Here is a 23829-nt window from a genome sequence, read left to right on the forward strand (position 1 = left end):
TCAGAATTCTCATGAATTCTGTACATCATATGTACATTGCACCCATGTAGTATAAGACTATATGTGAATAGCACTGATACATTTAAATAGATTTGGAATGCCTCACTCCATCTTTGAGGAGATTAGAAGGAAAACTATTTCTTGGTGACTTCATTCTCCTATTTTTTCTTCTTTTTTTAGTGAGGCAATTGGGGTTAAGTGACTCACACAGAGTCACACAGTTAGTGATTGTTAGGTATCTGAGGCTGGATTTGAACTCAGATCCTCTTGACCGGTGCTCTATCCACTGCACCACTTAGATGCCCCTCAGGAATTTTGGAGAATTGGAATTACATCTATCTCACATCAGACATTTATAGTCTAAGTAGGGGTATGACACTTTTGGGGGAATTCAGGATAAAAGCTTGTTTCAACTTCACTAACTATTGTGAGAGAAGAAGTAGTCTAACACCCAGTCTAGTGGGGGTAAAAAGTAACTTAATATTGACCAATCTCACTACATTCCTTCCCATGCATTCCTTACACACACATTCACACACACATACACACACACACACACATATAAAATCAGAAAAGTCGTGCAGATTAGTTTAAGTGAACACACAAAATTTAGCTGTCTCTGTAACCTGGGAAGGAGATGATGTCTCATTTCAGCAGAATGATATCACCCTAGTAGTTCTATCTTAGCAATCTTTTGAATGCAGATGCTGAGAATAAAGGGACATCTTGTGTTACTGGGTCCTGGGTCTCCTGTTTGCCATTCAAAGCCCATGCCTTCCCTCTGACCCCATTTCTCCTATCAGCCAGAGTCATGCCTCCATACAGCATGCCATATACAGCTGTCTTTCAGGAGGACACCAAAACCACCTGGTCAGGGATAGGGCTACATATAATTGTACATATTCTATAATTGTCCATCTCTATGCCTTAATTATGCTTTTCTTTATATAGAATGTATATTATTATATAGAATTACTTAGAACGCCTTACTTAGAGGCAGCTAGGTAACACAATGGAAAGAGTTCTGAACCAAAGTCAGATGACCTGAGTTCAAATTCCACTTCAGACACTTAGTAGCTATGTATAAATCACTTAATCCTTGTAAGTAAGATGTCTCAGTTTCTTCATGTGTGAACTGGGATTAGTAATAGCACCTACTTCCCAGAGTTGCTGTGAGGATAAAATGATATAATAGTTATATAGTTTTGAAAAGCATAAAGTGCTATTTAAATGCTAGCTATCACCACCACCACCACCACCACCACCACCATCATCATCATCATCATCATCATCATCATCATCATCATTTCCATCAATTGAAATCCTATGTATCTTTCAAGGATGAAGTTAAATGCCACTTCATTCATGAAAACTATGCCACTAGTGGATGTTTCATTCCTATGAACTTTCATGGTACTTTTTATTTCATTTGTGCAACTAACACATTTTATCACATATTATAATCATTGATGTCACTACAAAGCTCCTCGAGGGTGGAGTCTGGGTTTATTGACCTTTGTATCCCCTAATACAGTGTTTTGCACATGTGAGTCCTTAATAATAATTTGATAAATGAATATCTAGAGGGTAACTGAAAATATGAGGGAGCTAAAGATTTGTAGCATATGAAGTTTTAATAAAGTTACTAGGAATATCTGTTCTGGAGAGGTGAAGATTAGGGGGAAAGGCATCATATCTACATTCAAGTATAGATCTGCCATATGGAAGAAAAAAATAAATATTCTGCAAGAAGGCAGAACCAAGATCAATAACTGAATGACACTGTGAGGAAGATTTTGACTTAACATAAGAGAAAATTCCCTGCCAATAAGATCTGTTTAAAAGGAAAATGAATTGCCTCAGAAAATAGCGAATTCTTTTTAGCAGGAGGTCTTGGAAATCTACTAGCAGTTTTTGGATGTCAATTTGCAGGGTATGTTGTGGAGGAGGCTATTGAATATTGGCTCACTTTCCAGGATCCCCTCCAACTCCAAGACATTATAATTCTGTAGTTATTGATTAATGAGTGAAGGATTGAATTGATAAATGTTCACAGTGCCCACTACTGTCTAGGACCAGTATTACAGCAATGCAAGTACATAGGCTCTTTTCCCCATCATTAATCAATTCATGAGCATTGATTAATCAACTGTTATGTGCCAGTTACTATGTTGGTCCTGGGTTTACAAAAACAAAAGTAAGACAGCCTCTACCCTAAAGAGGCTCATATTCCACTGAGGAAATACATGTTCACAGATAAATATTAGAAATATTCAAAATAAATAAAATGTTATTTCAGTGGGGAAATAGAATTAATTAAGGACACAATACTAACATGATTTGTCAACTTATAATACGTGGGTTGTCAAGGAAAATAAAGAATTAAAGATGACTATTAAGTTGTGAACCTGGGTCATTGGAAGAATGGCAGCAAAGTCATGATCTAAAGTGATTCTTCAAAGGTCATGAAATCATAGATTTAAATGAAATAGACCTTTATTCATCTGCATAAATGAAAGCACCCAGGGCAGATGAAATATATGGTTTTAGTTCCTAAAGAATCTTTTCTTTTTCCTGAATTATAAAGTGTGAAGATTAATCTATACCTTTTAAAAATAAAAGTTATTATTAATTATGCCCCAATCCTTTGCCACAAGAAAGTAAGATTCAAATAAAATGAAACAATTTAGAGGAAAATTTGAGAGAAAATGGTGACAGACTAATAAAGAGATCATCTTCCATTAAAGAAAAGGCAAGTGGTTCTGTTACATGATTATTGACAATTTCTAGTAGCTACTTTCTATCAATACTCTTCAACCTACAGCAATTGGGAAGTTTTACAAAGAAGAAAGAACCATTTATATTCAATGAAGTTAGAAAATGTGCCTTTACTTCATAGGCTAAGATGATTTTTAAAAATTATTCCTTTCAGGAGATTTGTGTTTTTGTTCTTAAGGTCCCAGTAAGGGATTTTTATGCCTGAGGTCAGTTTGGTTTGCCTCAGATGATTCTGTATCTGTGAAAAAATAAAAAAATAAAAAAATAAATAAAGGAGTGCTTAGCCTTTCCTGAGGGCACCAAAGTAATTCGTGGTCAGAAGTACCAAAGGCTTAGGAAATGGAAAATATTCATGAAAGAAATCTAGAGGGCCTTGGTCCCTAGCTGCTCCCTCCTTTAATCTGAGCTCCTGCTTGGGTATAAATGAAGGAGAATGCTATTTTTGTAATGAATTTTTAATTGAGAGACCACATAAAACTAAAGACTGTAAATATGATGTGATTGGCAGGTATTTATGGAAATACAATAGCCTGAATTCAGAAATATTTCAAACCAAAATACACTATTATTGAGCTAAGCAATGAGTATAAAAGAAGAAAGAAATCATCAGACAGACAAACAAAATTGTGCTTCCAGATAAGACTTGAAAATGGATTGAGAGTAAGTCCATGAAGCAGAAAGTTGCTAAGCATTCTTACCCCAAACCTTTCCACTGAGTTGTTGGTTGTTTGCTTGTTTTATCATTGACAATATTGATAGTTTGAGCATAATATCAGGAGGAGAGCACTCTAACCTCTTTATGAGAAAGTCACAGGATGGTTAGGCATTGTTCGCATGTTTCATGAATAAAAATGGCCATAACTTCAGCATATTTGGGGTTTGTCCATCATGAAACACTTTAGATAAATAATGTGGCCCTTGTGTAACAGAAAGAGGTATTTGGAGTCAGTGTCTTGGGTCCAAATCCCTACTCTACTATCAAGAGGCAGCCAAGTGTAGAAGATAAGAGAGCTGATCTTGGAACCAGGATGAACTAGATTCAAATCCTGCCTCAAACACTTAGCTGCTCTGTGACCCTATAAGTCACTAGGCATTTTCGAATCTCAATTGTGTAATTTTATAAAATAGACATAGTAATAAAGGAAGTAGTTTCCTTATAGTATGGTTATGATGATCAAATGAGATAATACATGTAAAATATTTTGCAAGCCTTAAAGCATTATACGGTATAAATGTCAAAAGTTATTGCTATTAATGTTATTAGTGTTGTTATGATTACCTGTGTGAACTTGTCACCATGTATAAACTGAGGCAATTGGACTAAATGAACTGTGAGTTCCTTGGTGAAACCAGGAACAGCTGACACATATTGATGATGTGATTCTGGACAAATCACTTAATCTTGGTGCTCTGGGTATTTATCTAAGTGAAAATATCAGAGAAGGTGCTGATCTGCATTGATAGAGAGGGAGTTTTCTCAGTGGGATTGCCCTTTAGCAATGAAATCACAGGTCCAGTCCTATTCCTATTACATCACATTTTTATCTTAATTAAGGAATCTGAAGACTTGTTGAAAAGATCTTCAAGTTATCTCCTTTTGTTAAATCAATGCTGCTTTTTTTTTGCAGTCCCCTTTCTAGCATATCACTTTAATTCTTATTATTCTCAAATATCCATAGATGTCTATCTCTCTACAACCTCAGGCTTAATATGTCCATATCACTTTTCTTCCCCTCCCCAATTAAAAAAAAAAAAAACCTCTCCTTCCAATGTCTCTGTTTTTGTTGATGAAATCATTATGATCCCGCTCAGGAAAGTTAATGACCTTGGAGGTATATTTAATTTCTTCCTTTTATTCATTCCCTTCTACATCTGATCAATTTTCAAGTACCATCATTTTTTTGTCCGTACAACACCATTTTTTCTTTCATTCCCATCTCTCAAGTCACATTGCCATCATTTTGGTAAGGCCCTCACTACTTCTCAACAAGAATATTATAATGACTTCCTAACTAGTTCGCCTGGCTCCAGTTGATACAATACCCAATCCATGATTCACAAAGCTGCCAAAATTCTCTCTTTAATACATAGGTCTAATTATGTCATGCAAATGCATAATCACAAAGTGTCAAAATTTTAAAGTTGGATGGGAACCTCAGAAGTTCTATAATCCAACCCCACCATACTTGAATAGGAATTCTTTGTGCAACAACTTAGACAAGTGGTTCTCCAGCTTCTACTTAAATACCTCTGATGATGAGAACACACTATTTCCCAATAGACAGCTTATTCCATTTTTAAATTACTTTGTTAAGAAGTTTCACCTTATTTTGAGCCTAAATTTATATCCCTGTAACTTCTAATGATTGCTCCTATTTCTACTCCCTAGGGTCAATCATCCCTCCTTCCTTCCTTCTGCTCCACTTCCCATTCCAGCCCAATGATACATCTACCTTCACCAATCCTTCAGTTCTGAAAGGGGTCTATTGTCAGAATTCAGATGACAAGAAAAATGAGTCTCTTATAACTAGCTATTGGTAGGTAAAATGGAGGAAGGAGGTTTATTTGGATGAACTTAACCTCTCCAGAGATTTACCAGAATAGAAACATTATGATGGAGCAATATTCTCAAAACTTTTCTTTCCTATCAGGCTAAGACCACAGATATATTTTTTAGATGAAGAAACCGAGGCTAAGCAAGATTAAGAGAATTGCCCAGGTTTATACAGCTAGTAAGTACCTGAGATAAGATTTGAATTAAGGTCTTCTAGACTCTAAGCCACCCTCTTAGGGAGAGCAATAAACTAGATGAGAAGGTCTGCCAGCTTTATCTAATACCAATGGAGCTATAACTTATCCCAAGTTTTGAGGTCAGAGGGCAGGCACCAAACCTTGTCCAGTCTCACTCCCCAGTCTGGATCAACCTACAGCAAATCTGGACATTATAACTTTAAATGTTACATTTTATTATAAGTAATGACACAGAAGAAGCTATGCCTCCACTTCAAGACCTCTCTTAAGGGAAAATTTCACTAACTCCTGAGGCAACCTATTATATTTTTTATGTAGTTTTATCACAGTATTTTCCTTAAATCAAGCTATAATCTGCCTTCTGCATCTTTTACCTACTACTGCCAGTTCTGTCATCCAGAACTAATCAGAGCAAATTTCTTCCCTCTTCCTTGTGACAGAGCTTGAAATACTTAACATTACCTTCCCCATAACCCTAGATCTTCTCTTCTCCCTATTAATATCATTGAATCCATCAATTGATACTTATAAGAAATTTTCATTGTGAACATTTACACCTTGGAAATTATCAAATTCTATGAATCAGTATTTGATTTATTGTTTTGTTGATTGTTGAGACTTAAGGAAATGATAGTGAAAATGTTAATAACATAGGTTAAACTCAAAAATGTGTCATGTATACATTTTTCCACAGAGAGCCCATTGGAAAACATTTACAAACACACTGATGTATGCCATATTTTAGAAAGCAAGCTCCTTGAAGGCCAGCTCTTTACTTGTGCCTTTGTATCACTAGTGTTTAGTAGCACCCAGAACATAGTAGGCAATTTAAGAAATGTTTGTGACTAATGCTCTTTCAGTCCTTTATTATCTTGCAGCCCCTTTCTAAATACTCTCCAGCTTTAGCAATACACTTCCTAAAATGTGACACTCAGAACTTAGCACAGTAGTCCAGATATGGCTTGGCCAAGTCAAAATATAGCAGGATTATTCTCTCTCTCCTTCTGAACACTATTCCGATCTTGATGCCTAGGGTAGAATTATCTTTTTTTTTGGCTGTCATGCTACACTACCAGTTCATATTAAACTTGTAATTCACCAAAACCTCCAAGGACTTTTCACATAAACTGCTTCGTAGCTATACCTCTCCATCTTTTGTTTGCAAAATTGATTTGTTAATAACAAAAACTGTAATAATTTTATTTATCCCTATTTTATGTCCTCATATTAGATTTGACCTGATATTCCAGGTTCTAGTTTCTATATTCTAAAGATCTTTTTATATTCTGATAACATTCTAATAACAACAACCACAATGATAATAATAACTAGCATTTATACAGTGCTTTAAGGTTTGCCAAATACTTTATGCTCTGTCCTCCCCCAAACCCTGAGAGGTAGGTGTTATTATTATTCCCATTTTATATTATCTTTCTCATATCTTTTTGTCATTTCTAAGTTAATAAGAATACTTTCTACATGTTTATCAAATTCATAGGACCATTAATTTAAAGTTTGAAGGGACCAAGTAGGAGAAGGCAAAGAGAGTCCCTCAGTTATCTGTTTTTGGTTTAGTTGCCCTTTATGGGGCTTGTAGCCTTACAGTAATTCAGTACTGCTTGTTAACCAAGAGCATTACCATACACTCAACATAACAGCATTTAAATGTTTTACTAAGTTTGATTTTTCCAGCTCAATTAGAAGCTCCACCTCCTAACTGCAGAATAAGTTAGAGGCTCAAAAATATTTGTTGAATTAAATTTACTTTCAGTATTAAATGAGAAGCAGCATGGCATAGTATGCAGCTATGGTGTTGGGGTTGGGAACACATGGGTTTAACTTCTAGCTTAATATGTTGCTAGCCTGGTGACTCTGGATAAATCACTTAACCTCTTAATGCTTCCAGGAAACACAGAACCATAAATTATAGACATACTGATCTAGAAAAAACAAAACAAAACAAAACAAAACAAACAAAACAATAACCAGTATTTTTTAGTTCTTTATATTTAATTTTTCTAATTCTATGTAAAAATCATTTTAACATTCTTTTTCTTTTAGTTCTGACTTCTCCTCTCTCTCCCTCCCCATCCTTCTCATTGAGAAGACAAGCAATTTGATATAAGTTATACATGTGCAGTCACGCCAAAAATATTTCCATATTTGTTGTGTTATGAAAGAAAACAGACCAAAAACCTAGAAGAAATTTTTTTTTAAAAAAGTATGCTTCGATCTGCATTCAGACTACATGAGTTCTTTCTCTGGATGTGACTAACATGTCTTCCTAAGTCCTTCGGAATTGTCTTGGATCATTGTATTGCTGGGAATAGCTAAGTCATTCTTAGAAGATCGATCTTCATACAATATTGCTGTTCCTGTTTATGATGTTCTTCTTCTGCTCACTTCCTTTGCATCAGTTCATGTAAGTTTTTCTCATTTTTTTTAAAGCAACCTGCTCAGAATTTTTTAATCACACAGTAGTATACCATCATAATCATATACCACAGCCATTGTCCAGCTAATGCGCATCCCCGCAATGTTCAATTCTTTGCCACTACAAAAAGAACTGCTTTTAAAACTTTTGTACATATAGGGCCTTCCCTCCCTTCCCCCACTTTTAAAATCTCTTTGAAGGTATAGACTTAGTAGTTATATTACTAGGACAAAGGATATTTTATAGACCTTTGGACATGGTTCCAAATTGAACTCCAGAATGTTTGCATCAGTTCACAACTCCAACAGTTTGTTAGTGATCAAATTTTCCCACAGCTCTTCTGACATTTGTCATTTTCCATTTCTGTCATATTAGACAATCTGATAGGTGTGGGTTAGTACCTCAGAGTTGTTTTAATTTGCACTTCTCGAATCAATAGTGATTTAGACCTTTTTATATGACTATATATACCTTTGATTACTTCATCTAAAAACTGTTCACATCCTTTGACTTTTTATCAATTGAGGAATGACTCATATTTTTATAGATTTCAATCAGTTTTGTATATATTTGTGAAATGAGGCATTTATCAGAGAAATTTGCTATAAATTTTCTCCCCAGTTTTCTGCTTTCCTTCTAATCTTGGCTACATTGGTTTTACTCTCTTCTATGCCTAGTTTCTGCCAAACTGCTTTCCAGTTTTCCTAGCAATTTTTGTCAAATAGTGAGTTTATGTCCTAAAAGTATGGATCTTTATATTTATCAAACACTACATTACTATGGTCGTTTACTACTATGTAATTGTATACCTAATCAGTTCAACAGATCCACCACTCTATTTATTAGCCAGTACAAGATTGTGTTCATGATTATCACTTAGTAATACAGTTTGAGATCTGGTACGGCTAGGCTGCCTTCCTCCATATTTTTTTAATTGATTACTTTGATATTCTTGACCTTTTATTTTTCCAGGTGAATTTGCTATGATTTTTTCTAGCTTTTTTAAATTTTTTGTTAATTTAATTGATATGATTGAATATGTAAATTAATTTAGGCAGACATCATTTTCATTATATTGACTTAGTCTAACCTTGAGCAATTAATATTTCTCCAATTGTTTAGGTCTGATTTCATTTATGTGAAAAGTGTTTTGTAATTGTGTTCATATAGTCCCTAGGCCTTGGCAGGTAGAATCCCAAGTATTTTATATTGTCTACTGTTATTTTAAGTGGAATTTCTCTTTCTATCTCTTGCTGCTGGGCTTTGTTGATCATATATAGAAATGCTGATGATTTATGTGGGTTTATTTTAGATCCTGCAACTGTTAAATTTGTTAATTATTTCAACTAGTTTTTAGTTGATTCTCTAGGATTCTCCAAGTATACCATCACATCATCTGCAAAGAGTGATAGTTCTATTTCCTGTTCTAATTCCTCCCATTTGTAATTCTTCCATTCGGGTAGCCATCTTGGTTAGAAATCTTGTGGACCATATTTTCAGTAAAGTAGAAGATTAGGTCATTTGAACTGAAGCAAATAGAGAAAATAAGCAGTGATATCAAAAGTTTTAGAATAGTGGCTATGGAGAAGTAGGTAGAAAAGTATAACTATAGAATAAAAGCATTGCCAAGCATCAATGAGGTCCTAGCTGAGGTTATGGATTATAAATTCCTCATTTAGGATAATAATTTTCATTCATTAATTTATTTTTAGTTTTCAACGCTCATTTTGTAAGATTTTGATTTCTAAATTTTTCTCCCTCCCTTTTTTTCCCTCCATCCATAGATGGTATGTAGTCTAATAAAGGCTATACTTGTACAATCATATTAAATATATTTCCACATTAATCATTCTGTGAAAGAAGAATCAGAACAAAAAAAAAACATGAGAAAGAATAAAAAGAGCAAATGGTATGTTTTGATCTGTATTCAGACTCCATAGTTCTTTCTCTGGATATGGATAGCATTTTCCATCATGAAACTTTTGGAGATGTCTTAGATCACTGCATTGCTCAGAGGAGTTAAGTCTATCAAAGCTAGTCATTGCACAATATTGCTGTTACTGAATACAGAATTCTCCTGGTTCTGCTCATTTTAGTCAACATCAGTTCATGTAAATCTTTCCAGGTTTTTCTGAAACCCACCTGCTCATCATTTCTTATAGAATAATAGCATTCCATTACATTCATGGACCACAATGTGTCCAATCATTCCCCAATTGATGGGCATCTCCTCAATTTCCAATTCTTGCCCACTACAAAAAGAGCAGCTATAAATATTTTTGTATATGTAAGTCCTTTTGCCATTTTATGATCTCTTTGGGATACAGACCTGGAAGTTATATTGCTGGATCAAAGGATATGCACAGTTTTATAGCCCTTTGAGCTTAGTTCCAAATTGTTCTCCAGAGTGGTTAGACCAGTTCACAATTCCACCAACAATGCATTAGTGTTCCAATTTTCCCACATCTTCTCCAACATTTATTATTTTCCTGTTTTGTCATGTTAACCAATCTTATAGGTGTGATGTAGTACCTCAGAGTTGTTTTAATTTGCTTTTCTCTAATCAATAATGATTTAGAGCATTTTTTCCATATAACTGTAGACAGCTTTAGTTTCTTCATCTGAAAACTTCTGGTTCATATCCTTTGATCATTTATCAATTAGGAAATGACTTGTATTCTTATAAATTTGATTCAATTCTCTATACATTTTAGAAATGAAGCCTTTATCAGAGACACTATCTATAAAAATTGTTTCTAGGATAATCATTTTAATCATGGCCTTTAGTCAAACCTATTGTTTGGATCAGGAAGGATCCTATGACCAGTAAGATCCTAGAATTATTGATAATTTTTAATTATATCATCTATAAATAGACTGCCTGCATTGATTTAACTGAAAGAAACAGTCAGGATTGTCCCTTTTTCATTTGCAGAGGTGGTCTCAGACAGATTCATGTAATAGCTTTCATATTTCCCCTCCTTTCCACTTACAGTGCCACAAACTTTGTATTGGCCCTTACACTTCTCTCTCACCTGGATTATTTCAATAGCTTTTTGATTGATCTCCCTGTCTCTTACTAACTCTTATCCATCCTCCATTCAGGTGAGAAGTGATTATTCTAAATCACAAATCTGACTAAATCACTCCCTCTACTTAATACACTCCAGTGGCTCTCTTTTCTCACCTTCAGGATCAAATACAAAATTCTTTGTTTGGCCTTCCACAGTCTTACTATCCTTCCAGTCTTTTCATACTTACTCCTTTCACCACACTTTATGATCCAGCCATACTGACAAACTTACTCTTCTTTGCACACAATACTGCATCTGATGCTATGCCCCAGCAATGTCTGTCCCTCATATCTACAATATTCTCTCCTCCAACTTTTAGTTTTCCTGACTTCACTTAAGACTCAGTTTCAATCCCATCTTTTAAATGAAGCCTCTCCCATGTCCGTATTCTCCCCACCCACTTTTCTCTGTGATTATTTCCATTTACTCTTTATATATTGTGTATGTATATAGTTATATACATGTTGCCTCTCCTCAAAACAACATTGTGTGTGTGTTTTGCCCTTTTTGTATCTTTGGCTCATAGTTACAATGCCAGGGATATAGTAAATAGTTAAATTTGTTAACTTGACAACTTCAGAGGCATTATTATAAATAAGTTTATTCCATGTTTTATCATTAATTTGCAGTTCTTTAATTATGTTTTTGGGGAAGTGGACAAGCATTATGAAAGAACTAATTTTGGTTAAAATGAGATAATAGAACACAAAATTGTTTTAGAATTATTTTGAGAGCCTCAGTTGAAAAGTTTATGCAAATGACAATTATTGCCCTCATATAGTAAATCAAATCTCTACAAAGCTATATATCTTGTGTTCCACATCAGCCTAATTTAAATTATTGCCTCATTCAAATCATTGCTAAATAGTGAACTCAGATCTTTATTCTTTCAACGAGCTTTAAAGGAATAACAAATTGACAATTCTACTTAGAGAATTCCATTTTAATAAAAACATTCTAAGTGGTTGGCTCATTAAACCCTATCTGAAAAACTCTTGCACAGTAGAAAAAATTGCCAAAGCTTGCACAATTGTAACACCTGCTAAACCTTCCGACACAGACTAGCACGGACAAGAATATAGTCTGAAAATTAGAAATCAAATCGCAACTACTGAAACAAGTCCCCTAATGGACAGTACATATTTTCCATCTGCAAAGATCACCCAAATTCTAGGAAAGTAACAGGTAGCTAAGATGCCTCAAAGCACAACCCAGGAGAGAGGTCCCTTTAATAAGGGCTTGTAATAGGATTAGAGCAGTGATGTGTTGTCTTTTCCTGGGGACATAGATGTTTCTGTTTCCTATTAATATATGAAAATGTGATTGGATAGATAGAAAAAATGCATCTTCAGATTTGTTGGCAGACTAGGTAGGGATGATGAATTGAGGTGTAACTTGAAGAAATATTACCAAATAGAGATGTCATTGTAATACTATATTATTATGGCCTATGACTCAATTTGGAGCCAAGAATAAGGAATTTCTGTAATGGCTCAGAAGCAGTAAATCTATAGAAAGCAGGCAAACTATTGGAACAAAGTCACCTACAAATCACAAGATGTTTCTCAAATGGTCAACATCCAGGTTGGAATACATTTTTTTTTCCTCATATGCTTATTCAGTAACTAGCTCTGTCAAGTTGAGGCCTGAATTAATACAGAAACTTAAAGAATGTTTATTCAATGTTCAAGACAATTCCACAAGTGTGTATTAAATATCTACCACATGCAAGGCACTGCACTAGATACAAATGATACAAAGGGGAAGAAAATGAAAGAATCTCTGACCAGGAGGTGCTTATATTAGTTGGGGGTTGACATCACACACAAACACACATAATTGCATACATACATGTATACACACATGCACATATATAATGTATATGCATTTAATATTAGTAAATACAAATATTCAAAGCACATAATCATTGGGGTGGAAGTTGGGAACACTAATAACTGGGGAAGGAGAGGTGTTCTGGATAAATACAGGCCTCCTATAGATAGGAAATAGCATCTTATCTAAGACTTGAATGTTTTTTTTTTTTGTATTAGAGTTATTCTCCTTCAATAAGAAAACATCCAATGAGGGTTTTCTTTGTGCAGAGTCCTTATTAAATTATAATCAAGATATCCAAAGCAAGTCATCAAAGTCTCTCTCTGTCTCTGTCTGTCTGTCTCTGTCTCTCTCATTTAGCCTTAGAAAGAGTCATCATGACTGTTAGAGTGCAAAGTAAACAGAAATAAAAGGAAATTTACATAATTATCACAGGAATATAAAGGAAAACATTTAATGTCTTCAGATTGATGATTCCAAAGTGACTAATTGTGACTTAAGAGGATTGTGACCTCTTTGAGAGAAGGGAATAGGTTTTGTCTTTGTATCCCAAGCACTTAGCAAGATGTTTACCACATGGTAAGTACTTAATAAATTTTTCATAATTGATTTGTTAATTGATGGTGAATGATATGTTTATCTTTGCAGTTTCACCTCCCCAGTGAAGATTTGTTTGACCACTATAATCCCCAGACATTTTCTTCTCTACCTTTATTGTCTTTCTCAATAATCTGGGCACTTAATGATATACTGTCTTTCATTATTATTAACTATTCTATATATGTATTATGTATGTGTTTATGCATGTATGCATGTATGTATATTATCTCTCCAAGCTGCTTTTAACCTCCCAGAGGTCGGGAATCATGTCTTATACTCTCTCCTCTTGGAAGATAGGCTTTGAACTCTAGGTGCAAAATGAGGCCTACAGTTTCATAAGTACCCAGTGTGTTGATTAGTTTTAATAGACTCTACATATTTGTTACAAGGAGCAGTTCTATTGTATTATGGAATTGTAAGAGTCATTCAGAAGCCACAATGATATTAGAAAAGAAGCATATCAATAAAATATTTATGTGTTTTATAAGTCATTATGGTTGCCAACATTCAGTCTTAAGAACTTTTAAATTTTATTAAAATTAATTTTAATTATTTTTTTTAAATTTAAAAGGAAGATTATTTCCTCTGCCTCATGCCAACAGCTTTTCTACATTCATCTGAAATATAGCCACATCTGGACAGGCCCTGTGATATTTAGTAGTTCCTTGTGGGTAGGAACTATGGTTTGTTCAACTTTGTATTTCCCACAGTACCAAAAACAGTATCTTTGCCATAACAAGCTCTCAAATATTTGTTGAATTAAATTGAAAAGGACAAGAGAGTTGAATAATTAGAGAATTTTACAGGTTATTCATTAATTCATTAAATTCATTCATTAATTCATTAAAAAAAACTTATTTGTTTGATGTCATGCAGGAAAAACAACCAATGAAGTAGGTGTTTCATTTTTTAAACTGGTAACCAATCTCATTTATTTACCAAATATATATTAGACACATACTGAATTAAATTGATTTGAAGAGCATTATATGGGGCACTAGAGATACTGAAGGAGGATAAGACATGATTCCCAATCTCTAGGAGGTTAAAAGCAGCTTAGAGAGATAATATACATACATGCATACATACATAAACACATACATAATACATATATGGAATAGTTAATAATAATGAAAGACAGTATATCATTAAGTGCACAGATTATTAAGAAAGACAATAAAGGTAGGGAAGAAAATGTCTGGGGACTACAGTGGTCAAACAAATCTTCATTGGGGAGGTGAAACTTCAAAGATAAACATGATTTGTATAGGTTGAGAGGAAAAGAAAGGCCAAAAAGAAGGCTGATTTCAATGGAAGACAAGTTGAACAAACTCAATTTGAGTGTAAGAATAACTAGGAAACACATGTTAATTAATTAATGAATTAGGGAAGGAAAGGGAAGAAATTAAAGGGATAAATGAGTATCTGGAGATGAGAAGTGGCATGTGTGAAAGAGCATCTAAACACTTAGAGGCTGCCCCCACACAGATGCACACACACATCTACACTTTCCCTGCATTTTGTGTGAGGAAACGAGGGTGAATGAGAGTGTGTCAAGGAGCTCGGCAATGTTCTTTGTCCTAGTTCCTCCCCATTCCTGATGAAATAATGTGAATATTGATAATCTATTATGAAGAAACCTGTTGAAAGTCCATTTCTAACTAGTAAATTTCCCAATTCCCTGTAATCTCCCCATGGGAAGAAAATGTATCCAGAAGGCGCAGAAAGATCTAGAGAATGGGAATGAAGGAAGGACAAGAGTGAGAATAGCATGATTATATGCCCCTGAAAACACAAATCAAGAGTGATGTCAATATTCAAGCAACAATTGGGAGACTATCCTGACTAGAGCAGAAAGTTCATGGAGCAATATGAAGCTAGAAAAGCTATACCAACCTCTTGTCTCTGGACTACAGGCAGTGCCAGACTCAGGAACTTTATAATAGACACTTTCTGGGAAAGGTGGAGCTTCAATGTCAGTTGACACTTGAACCACACAGGTAATTGCCCCAAACTAGTCACAGAAATAAAAAGAAGAATCTTCCTGTTGTCAATGGGATAGGAAACAGCTGATCCTAGCAAGAGCAAAACAGGACTTCCAAACTGAAAGTTATTGCACCTGTTACGAGTTTAGGTTGTATCTACCTATGTCCTTTGCTGCAATTGGGAGCCCAGGTCCTTATGACCAGATATTGTCTTCTTTTGGCTCCTTGATCTGGAATTTGCTTGGAGGAGAATGCAGCTAAAGGGACATGGATGGCAACACAAATGGAATTTCTTCTTCCTTGAGGGTGTAGGGAGGAAATGAACCTAGCATATGAGTGGAAGTCAGTGACCTACAGTATGCTTTTTGCTTTGCATTTTGTTACATTTTAATCAAATCAAATTAATTTTTTGTTTAATCATAACTAGGACCCTGAACAGAGCAAACTAAAATAGTAGTTGCAATCTGGAAAAGGAAGAAATTGGACCAAGTAGGTGAAGGTGAGCTGGATAGTGAATAGATCAAGAATATGGGAATGTTGCAGTAGGGAGAGAGATTGGGAGACTGATATCTCTGTATACCCACAAAGTCCTCTTTTTTTACTGAAACTAGACTGTTATATATTTATCTATACACATGTCTAGTTATCCCTATTAGACTGTAAGAGCCATAAAGGCAAAACCCATTTCAGGTTCATAATCACACATTTCTCAGTACTTTATACGATGCAAGTACATATCAGGCACTAATTTTTTGGTGAATTACTGAAGTGAATAAGTGATTTCTATTTCAATTGATAAATCCACAAGCAGTTACAAAGGGCCTACTGTATGGCAGGCACTGTAATGAAACTCAAAAAAAAGAAAATCAATCCCTACTCGCAAGGAGTTTCCATTCTGTTGGGGAAAACAACAGGATATAGATAAGTATATACAGAATAAATACAAAAATAATGTAATGCAGTTAAATATAAGGTAGCTAGAGAAGGGAAACACTAATTTGGGAGAATCAGGAAAGATTTCATGTAGAAGGTTGTATTTGAGCTGAATCATTAAGAAAGAAAAGGTAGAGATGAGGAGGACATTCATTCTAAATATAGGGGAGGGCCACCTTAAAGACATAGAAAAGGGAGATGTGGTATCATATATAACAACAGTGTAGATTATGTTTGCCACTAGCCCTGAAGCAGCTCTTAAAATATATGTTACTGTTCCCTTCCTGGTTTCAATCCTTAGAACATGTGCAGATATTTTCTGCCTACTTCCAATCCAACATGTAGAATTTTGGAAGTCAATTCTTGATCATGATGATTCAAAGGATGCTCCTATATTATTTTTTTAAAAGACTTCTAATAGGCCCTAGAGCATAAAGAACCAGTAACTCAAAAATGCCTGAGCCTGAACTCAGTGTGCACGCAAAAGGTATGGTCCATCAATCTCTTAATCTCTTTCCTTTGGATTCTTTAAGAAGGGTTACTTTGAACTGCCCAATGGGGTAGGGAAGTCAGCTGTATTCTCCCACCCAGTTACCATGTGTCCATGAGCACATAGTTCCTATGTCTTATGTGTTTATTTTTCCTGATATTAAGTAAATGATCCTTCTAAAACGGTAGTACACAGGTGACTGTATGAGTTCAGGAGAGGTTGAAGTCCCACTAGAGTTTCTGTTGGCAACCAAAGTCAGTAGCAGAGTCTACCAGAAGTAGGTATTCCATACCAGAAGTATGGAATAATAATAATCAACAACAATGATGGTGAGAGAAAAGAGACAATCAATCAAGGATAGTGACAGCTTCAGGGATCATGACCCTAAGAGATGAATGGAAGTGTTGTACTATAGAAAGGCGCTATACTACAGAGGCATCTATGTACTATAGAAAGGCATTGATCCTTGGAGTCTAGCAAAGAGCTCCATCTAAGAGGAATTGCATGAGTACTTCACAAAGGAAGAATAGAACTACCAAGGCCAGGAATTATAAAAGATAATCCTGGGATCTACATATTTTCTGTACATGTGCTCACTACCAATACACTTCAAGCTGGAGTCCACACTACTCACAGGGAACTTGTGTGTGCAAGAGAAGAACACATCCCCAATTTTCAGGGATTGTTTTGTACCAAGTGTTTTTGCTTTACCTTCTCAGCAAATACTTTTTGTTTAAGTTAAAGAAGTTCAATTGAATGATTAATAATGGTAATGGTGAGTATAACAGTGAAAGTTCAGGATTAGAGTGCTAGAAACCATGCCTGATCACGGTATACCTTGATACCTTACGGTAAAACGAATCAGTCCCACTTTGAGTACTCTAACCTATGAGTATGAGTACACAGTTTGGGGAATGGTCCCAGTGAAGGTGTTATATTTTATCCTAAAGTTAATAGGCAACCACTGGAGTTTAGTTGGGGGGGTTATATGATCAGATATGTACTTAATGAAATAATTTGGTAGCTTAAAAATACCCTCCAAATTGGTAGCTTGTTAAGAATAGAATGGGAAAGAATGAGGCAAGGAAAGCAATTAAGAGTCCATCACAATAGCCTAGGTGAGAAGTAACAAAGGACTGAACTAAGTTTGTATCCAAGTGAGTAAAATAAAAGGGTTGGATTCAATAGACATTTGTGGAGGTAGAACAAACCAGCAAATGATTGGATATGTCAGGTGAGGGAGAGTGAGGAATAAAGGAAAGCACTGATGTTGGGAACCTGGAAGAATGGAAGAATGATGATGCCTTCAACTAACAGGCAAGTTTGGAAGATCAAGGGATTTGTTTAATTGTTGTCAACAATGTCAGTCATATGACAAGGATACTACTTGTATGCCACTTAGATCTATTTTTATAAACACACACATAAATCTTAGGAGAAACAATCTATTGTGACATAATAATGAGTAGAACCTTTAATAAGCAGATAAAAACATTTGCATTTTTGATTGAGTAAAAATGGCTATTGGGCAATCTGAGGGTTGTTTGCTTTTTTTTTTCCGAAGCAAATACGTATTTTGAATCATAATATATTATGTTGCCAGGAATAAAGAACTGTTACTTGTCACATATGACTGAGGTATTCAGCTGGCCTCAGTCAGCAAAGATACAGCTCAGAGAGGGTGCTGATAAAGTAAGTGAGCTTTAACACAAGTTTCAGATTGAAGAGAGAGACAGAGACACAGAGAGAAAGACACACACACACACACACACACACACACACAGAGAACTCAAATAATTATCCCAAACAAAGTAATGGAATCGACATAGTTGAATAATTGATCAAATATATACAAAGAGAAGGAGAAAAATAAAAACAAATATTTATACATATTTGCTTGATTTCTTTTGAGTAGCTAAAAGAACTTAGCTGTATGGACTCATTGAGTTCAAATATTTCTTAGGTACCTGTTCCTTTATTTCATCCTGTTTATCCAATGCCCAAAGAATCATTGCTTGGATCTGGAGAATTGTGTAGGAATCTCATTCTCTAGATTTCTTAGATGATCATTCTGTCCAAGTCCATCACAAGAGGCTCTGGGCTCACACTAACTGAGTTTGATCCTAAGAGCCTGACTCTAAATGGTCAGTTTCTCTTTGGCTCATGCTCTCACCTTAGAAATTACAGGAGAATTATTTGGGAGTAGGGGGGAAACAACAACAAAACACCTCTCGTCAAGTTCTTCCCAAATGTGGGTAAATAGGTTCCCCAAATTCCACATAGAAACTCAATATGCCAGGCACTTTACTGCATGCTGCAAATACAAATGTAAGCAAGTCAGTCTCTGCCTCCAAAAAAAAAAACCCCAAAAAACAAAAACAAAAAACAAAAAACTTACATTCTAATGTGGGACAATAACGTATCAAGGAGAACTACAAGGGAAGGAAAAGAAGAAGAACTCACCATGAAAAGCATATAACTGAAGAAGAAAAATGCAAGAAACTAGGGCATCTGCAGTACTGAAAAGAAAATTCATCTTCATGGATTTGCCTAGAATGGATTCTGGCATCTCCCCTTGATAAAAAGGAAAGCCCAAAGTTTTCAAATGTCCACCAACTAAGAGCAGAACTACACTTCCAGAGAGAGAGAATACCTCCTTCCAATAAAACTTGTGACTTCCCCTTTTCCTCTCCTTTCATCATAATTCAGAAAAGAAATTGCGATGTTATTACATAAAGGACTTATCTTACTTATAGGCAAAGTATGTTACCACCCATAAGCTCTGATTTTAGTGAAGTTGGAGAGAAGAAGTTCCCATCCTCCATTTTTTTTTTCAATGAAGCCTGAAATTTCAAAATAGGAACTTCTTTCCTTTAGTTTAAGGCTTTAATAGCCTACTTAAATTCAACACTCTCTGGGGAGTGTCGCAATTTAAAATTATAGGCCATTTACATGTTAGTGTGATTGAATTTCATTTCCTCTATGAAACAGGACATTAGAACCTCACTGAGGACCATACTGAGAGAAACATAGCATGGTGCAGGGGTGGGGAACCTGCAGCCTAGAGGCCACATGTGGCCTTCTAGGTCCTCAAGTGCAGCCCTTTGACTGAATCCAAAATTCACAGAACAAATCCCCTTAATAAAAGGATTTGTTCTGTAAAACTTGGACTAGGTCAAAAGGCTGCACCCAAGGATCTAGAAGGCCACATGTGGCCTTGAGGCCGTAGGTTCCCCACCCCAGTGCTAGATATTGTCTTCTATTCCAGCCCAGCACCACCTAGGGGAATAGATTGACATTGACATTTCTAAAGAGTCAGCTTCCCCCCAAACAACTTTAAATTGAATACATGAATACCATGCAATTGAGTGGTTTGTGACTAATGCAGTAAAGACTTGGCAATAGACCAGCATTGTATTTGACTCAGTACTGAGCACAGTACCTGGCAGGTGGTTAATAAAAAATTGTTGACTGACTTATTGACTGGTGGAAGTAGAGATTGGGTTTGAATTGATTCCTCTATCAGTTTACTATGTGACTCTAGATATCACTTAACCTCTCTATGTCTCAGTTTCTCCTTCTGTAAAGTAGGAATGATAATAAGTGTTGTATCAACCTTATGAAATTGTTATGAGGATCAACTCAAGAGCAACTTTCTGCATGAGTTCTTTCCTATTCCCTTGAGATGCTAATGGCTTCCCCTTAAAAATTACCTCTTATTTGTTTTGTATGTCTCCTGTATGTACTTATATACATAAATATTGCTTCCCCTAGTAGGATGAAAGCCCTGTGAGGATAAGGAATGTTGTGTTTACCATATAGCTGGTGCTTAATAGATGCTTGTTGATTGATGAATGCACACATACATATATTATTGAATTATATTTTGTTTTGTTTTTATGAAAGAGTTTTTGCCTTGAAGCTGGAAACAAATTTTCCTGAGGACTGTCTGTGGTTATATATTTGAAATTCCTTCCTTCTTCTGGTTCCCCCTGTACAATTTCTATATATCCTACATAGCCCAGGTAAAATGTTATCTCCTCCACAAAGTCTACCCTGATCTCTTCCACATAAAGGATCATTCTGTGGGATGAGGACTTGGTAGTTCTCTATTTTATTTTGACATTTTAATGTGAGATCTACCTTATATGCAGTATATATATATATATATTATATATATATATATATATATATTATATATTATGTATTATATATATAATATATATATATGTGTGTGTGTTATATTATATTGCACCCTTCTATGCACTATATCCTTTTCCTTGAGGGATAAGATTGTCATAATCCTTTTTTGTATCTTCTGTAGCACCTAGCACTATGCCTAATGTATAATATGTGATCAAAAGTATTCACTGTGGGACAGCTAGGTGGCGCAGTGGATAGAGTACCAGCCCTGGATTCAGGAGGAGCTGAGTTCAAATCCTGCCTCAGACACATAACATTTACTATCTGTATGACCCTGGGCAAGTCACTTAACCCCATTATCCAACCTCCCAAAAAGTATTCATTGACTAAATGCTGAAATTAATTAACAAAATAATTTTTATGGTTCTGAGTCATTCCAGAAAAATAAAGTTGATATGGCATTAACTGCTCACTCAATCCAATCCAATAAACATTTAGTAAGCACCTATTATGTGCCAGGCACTGTGCTAAGTGCTGGGGGGTACAATTAATAACAAGAAAGATAACCCTTACCTTCAAGGAGCTTCAATCCAATGTGGGGAGGCAACTCACAAAGGGACAGAGAGCAAGGGGTATCTTGTTTCTTATTCCCCGCTACCCTCTTCATCAGAGACTGTACCAGACACAACAATCAAAATTCGTTATACAAACAAAAAACAATTCAAGCTTTTTATTTTATTATAAGGCCATTGAGGAAAGAACATTACATCTGCAGACAGATCTGGTTGGTAATTTTAGCTCTGTCACTTGGGACCTGTAAGACTTTGGGCAAGTCACTTAATGTCTTTGAGATTCAATTTCCTCATTTGTATATTAAGTGAATTCGACTAGATATCTAATGTACCCTAGAGCTCTAAATCTATTATTCTATGTTAAGCCCTAAGATAAGACACTAAAGGCAAACCACACACATGTATATATGTGTATACATATATGTATACACACATATACTATTATATGTAATTATTATAACAACATATGGTACCATGATATGGTATGACAAGCCATAGCATGATATGACATGATGTGACAGGACAAAACATGATATAATAGCATAATATACAATACCATAGCAAAACACTACACAAGGTAACATAATGTAACATGAATATAACATAGTGTAAGCTAATGTAATATAATGTAACAGTATAATTTAATATAATTCTTTTAATATCTTACCTTTCTTTTCTACTTCAAATATAATGATGAGTAAATCTCTGCTCCTGGTGGTGGCCAAATATTAGATGTTAATGTCAGGCTCTTCTCAATAATGTGTAAGTCATAAAACTTAATTATCTTTTCTGAAAAAAAAAAGATCCTTTAATTACAAGGGGTAGCTTTCACAGAGAATAAGAATGTCCTTTTGAGGTTAAAAGAAAGGCAGCTACAAAAACAATGTATCATTTACAAAATGTCAGTTGCTGCTGCTCTTTATCCTGTCACAATTCAGGGGAAATGAGGTACTTGATGAAATTAAAAGGCAGTCAGCCACCCTAAAACAGATAAAATGAGATGTTTTAATGTTTTGTAGGCACATAGCACCTTACACCCCCAAAAGCCTTACACTAATTATTTGCATTTCTATAGCAACTTTATAGTGAGATTTTTCAAAGCTCATTCCTTTCATATAAATTCAACTTTGCCACATCTCCCTGAAATAAGGGTTTATTTTTCATACCCCAACCCCTTTTTTAGCAGGCATAGTTCAATTTATTTGTTTATAAGAAAAAAAAAACATCTATGTAGTTGCCACAGCAGCTGCCTGAGTCCTCTGGACAGACACACGAATGTGAGTCTTCACAAGATGGTCCATGAATTCCTGATAGGGAGACTTAGTGAACACAGTCTCCTTCCACAGGTCTCGGGTTAGATGGCTGTATGTTTTGGAGATGACATCAAAGGCAGATTTAGCAAAGTTGCCCAGAGTGGCGGTACAGTCCCTTGCAGATGTGCAGCAGTCATCAATTCCTGTCATCATCAGGAGCTTCTTAGGCACAGGAACTGAGACGATGCCAGTACCTCTAGGGGCGGGGATTAGGCACACCAGAACCGATCCACATCGCCCAGTAACCTCGCAAGGCACTGTGTGAGGCTTGTCAATCTTGTTCCCCCGGTAACCATATCTCACAGGAACGATGGACAGCTTGGCCAGAATAGCTGTGGCCACTTCCTTGGAGCACTTGACACCCAGGCCAACATGGCCATTGTAGTCACCAGTGGCCACAAAAGCCTTGAATCTGGTTTGTTGTCCGTCTCTAGTTTGTTTCTGAACAGGCATGATCTTCAGAACCTCATCTTTCAGTGAAGATCCCAGGAAGAAATCTATGATCTCAGACTTCTTGATAGGAAGGGAGAAAAGATAGATCTCTTCCAAAGACTTGATCTTCATATCCTTGACTAGCCAGTCCAGCTAGAAGACTCCTTGTCTTCTGCCTTTCCTCCCCGGGCCCCGCGGCCATGGCCACAGCCCTGAACTCGACGTCGGCCCCACTGCCGAAGCCACCGCGGGAGCCACCTCGGCCTCCAACACCCCCTGCAGCATTGGCGTCGTCCGCCATTTAGTGTTCGCTAGAAGTAGAAGGTATATCCCCCTTTTACAGATGGCAAATTAAATGGCTTGTTGAAAGGTGCCCTTCCAGCCCCAGCCCTTGACAATACTATTTTGAAACTATGGGAATACATTACCCCACAAATAACTAACAATTTAGATGTATAATATCTGCTAAAATTCTGTAAATATATTTTAAA

At 35.7% G+C, this 23829-nt stretch overlaps 1 protein-coding gene across 1 annotated transcript; it reads right to left on the bottom strand.

Annotated features, from left to right (window-relative positions):
• Positions 1–22819: 22819 nt before the first annotated feature.
• LOC114030083 (40S ribosomal protein S2-like) lies at positions 22820–23639 on the bottom strand. Its single transcript, XM_027844750.1, has 2 exons — positions 23538–23639; positions 22820–23491 (listed from the first exon to the last, which is right to left on the bottom strand). The coding sequence occupies exons 1-2, from the start codon at positions 23637–23639 to the stop codon at positions 22820–22822; spliced, it is 774 nt and encodes a 257-aa protein (XP_027700551.1).
• Positions 23640–23829: the final 190 nt, after the last annotated feature.

The sequence above is a fragment of the Vombatus ursinus genome, unplaced genomic scaffold (assembly GCF_900497805.2).
Source record: "Vombatus ursinus unplaced genomic scaffold, bare-nosed wombat genome assembly UNPS02014945.1, whole genome shotgun sequence".
NCBI lineage: Eukaryota > Metazoa > Chordata > Mammalia > Diprotodontia > Vombatidae > Vombatus > Vombatus ursinus.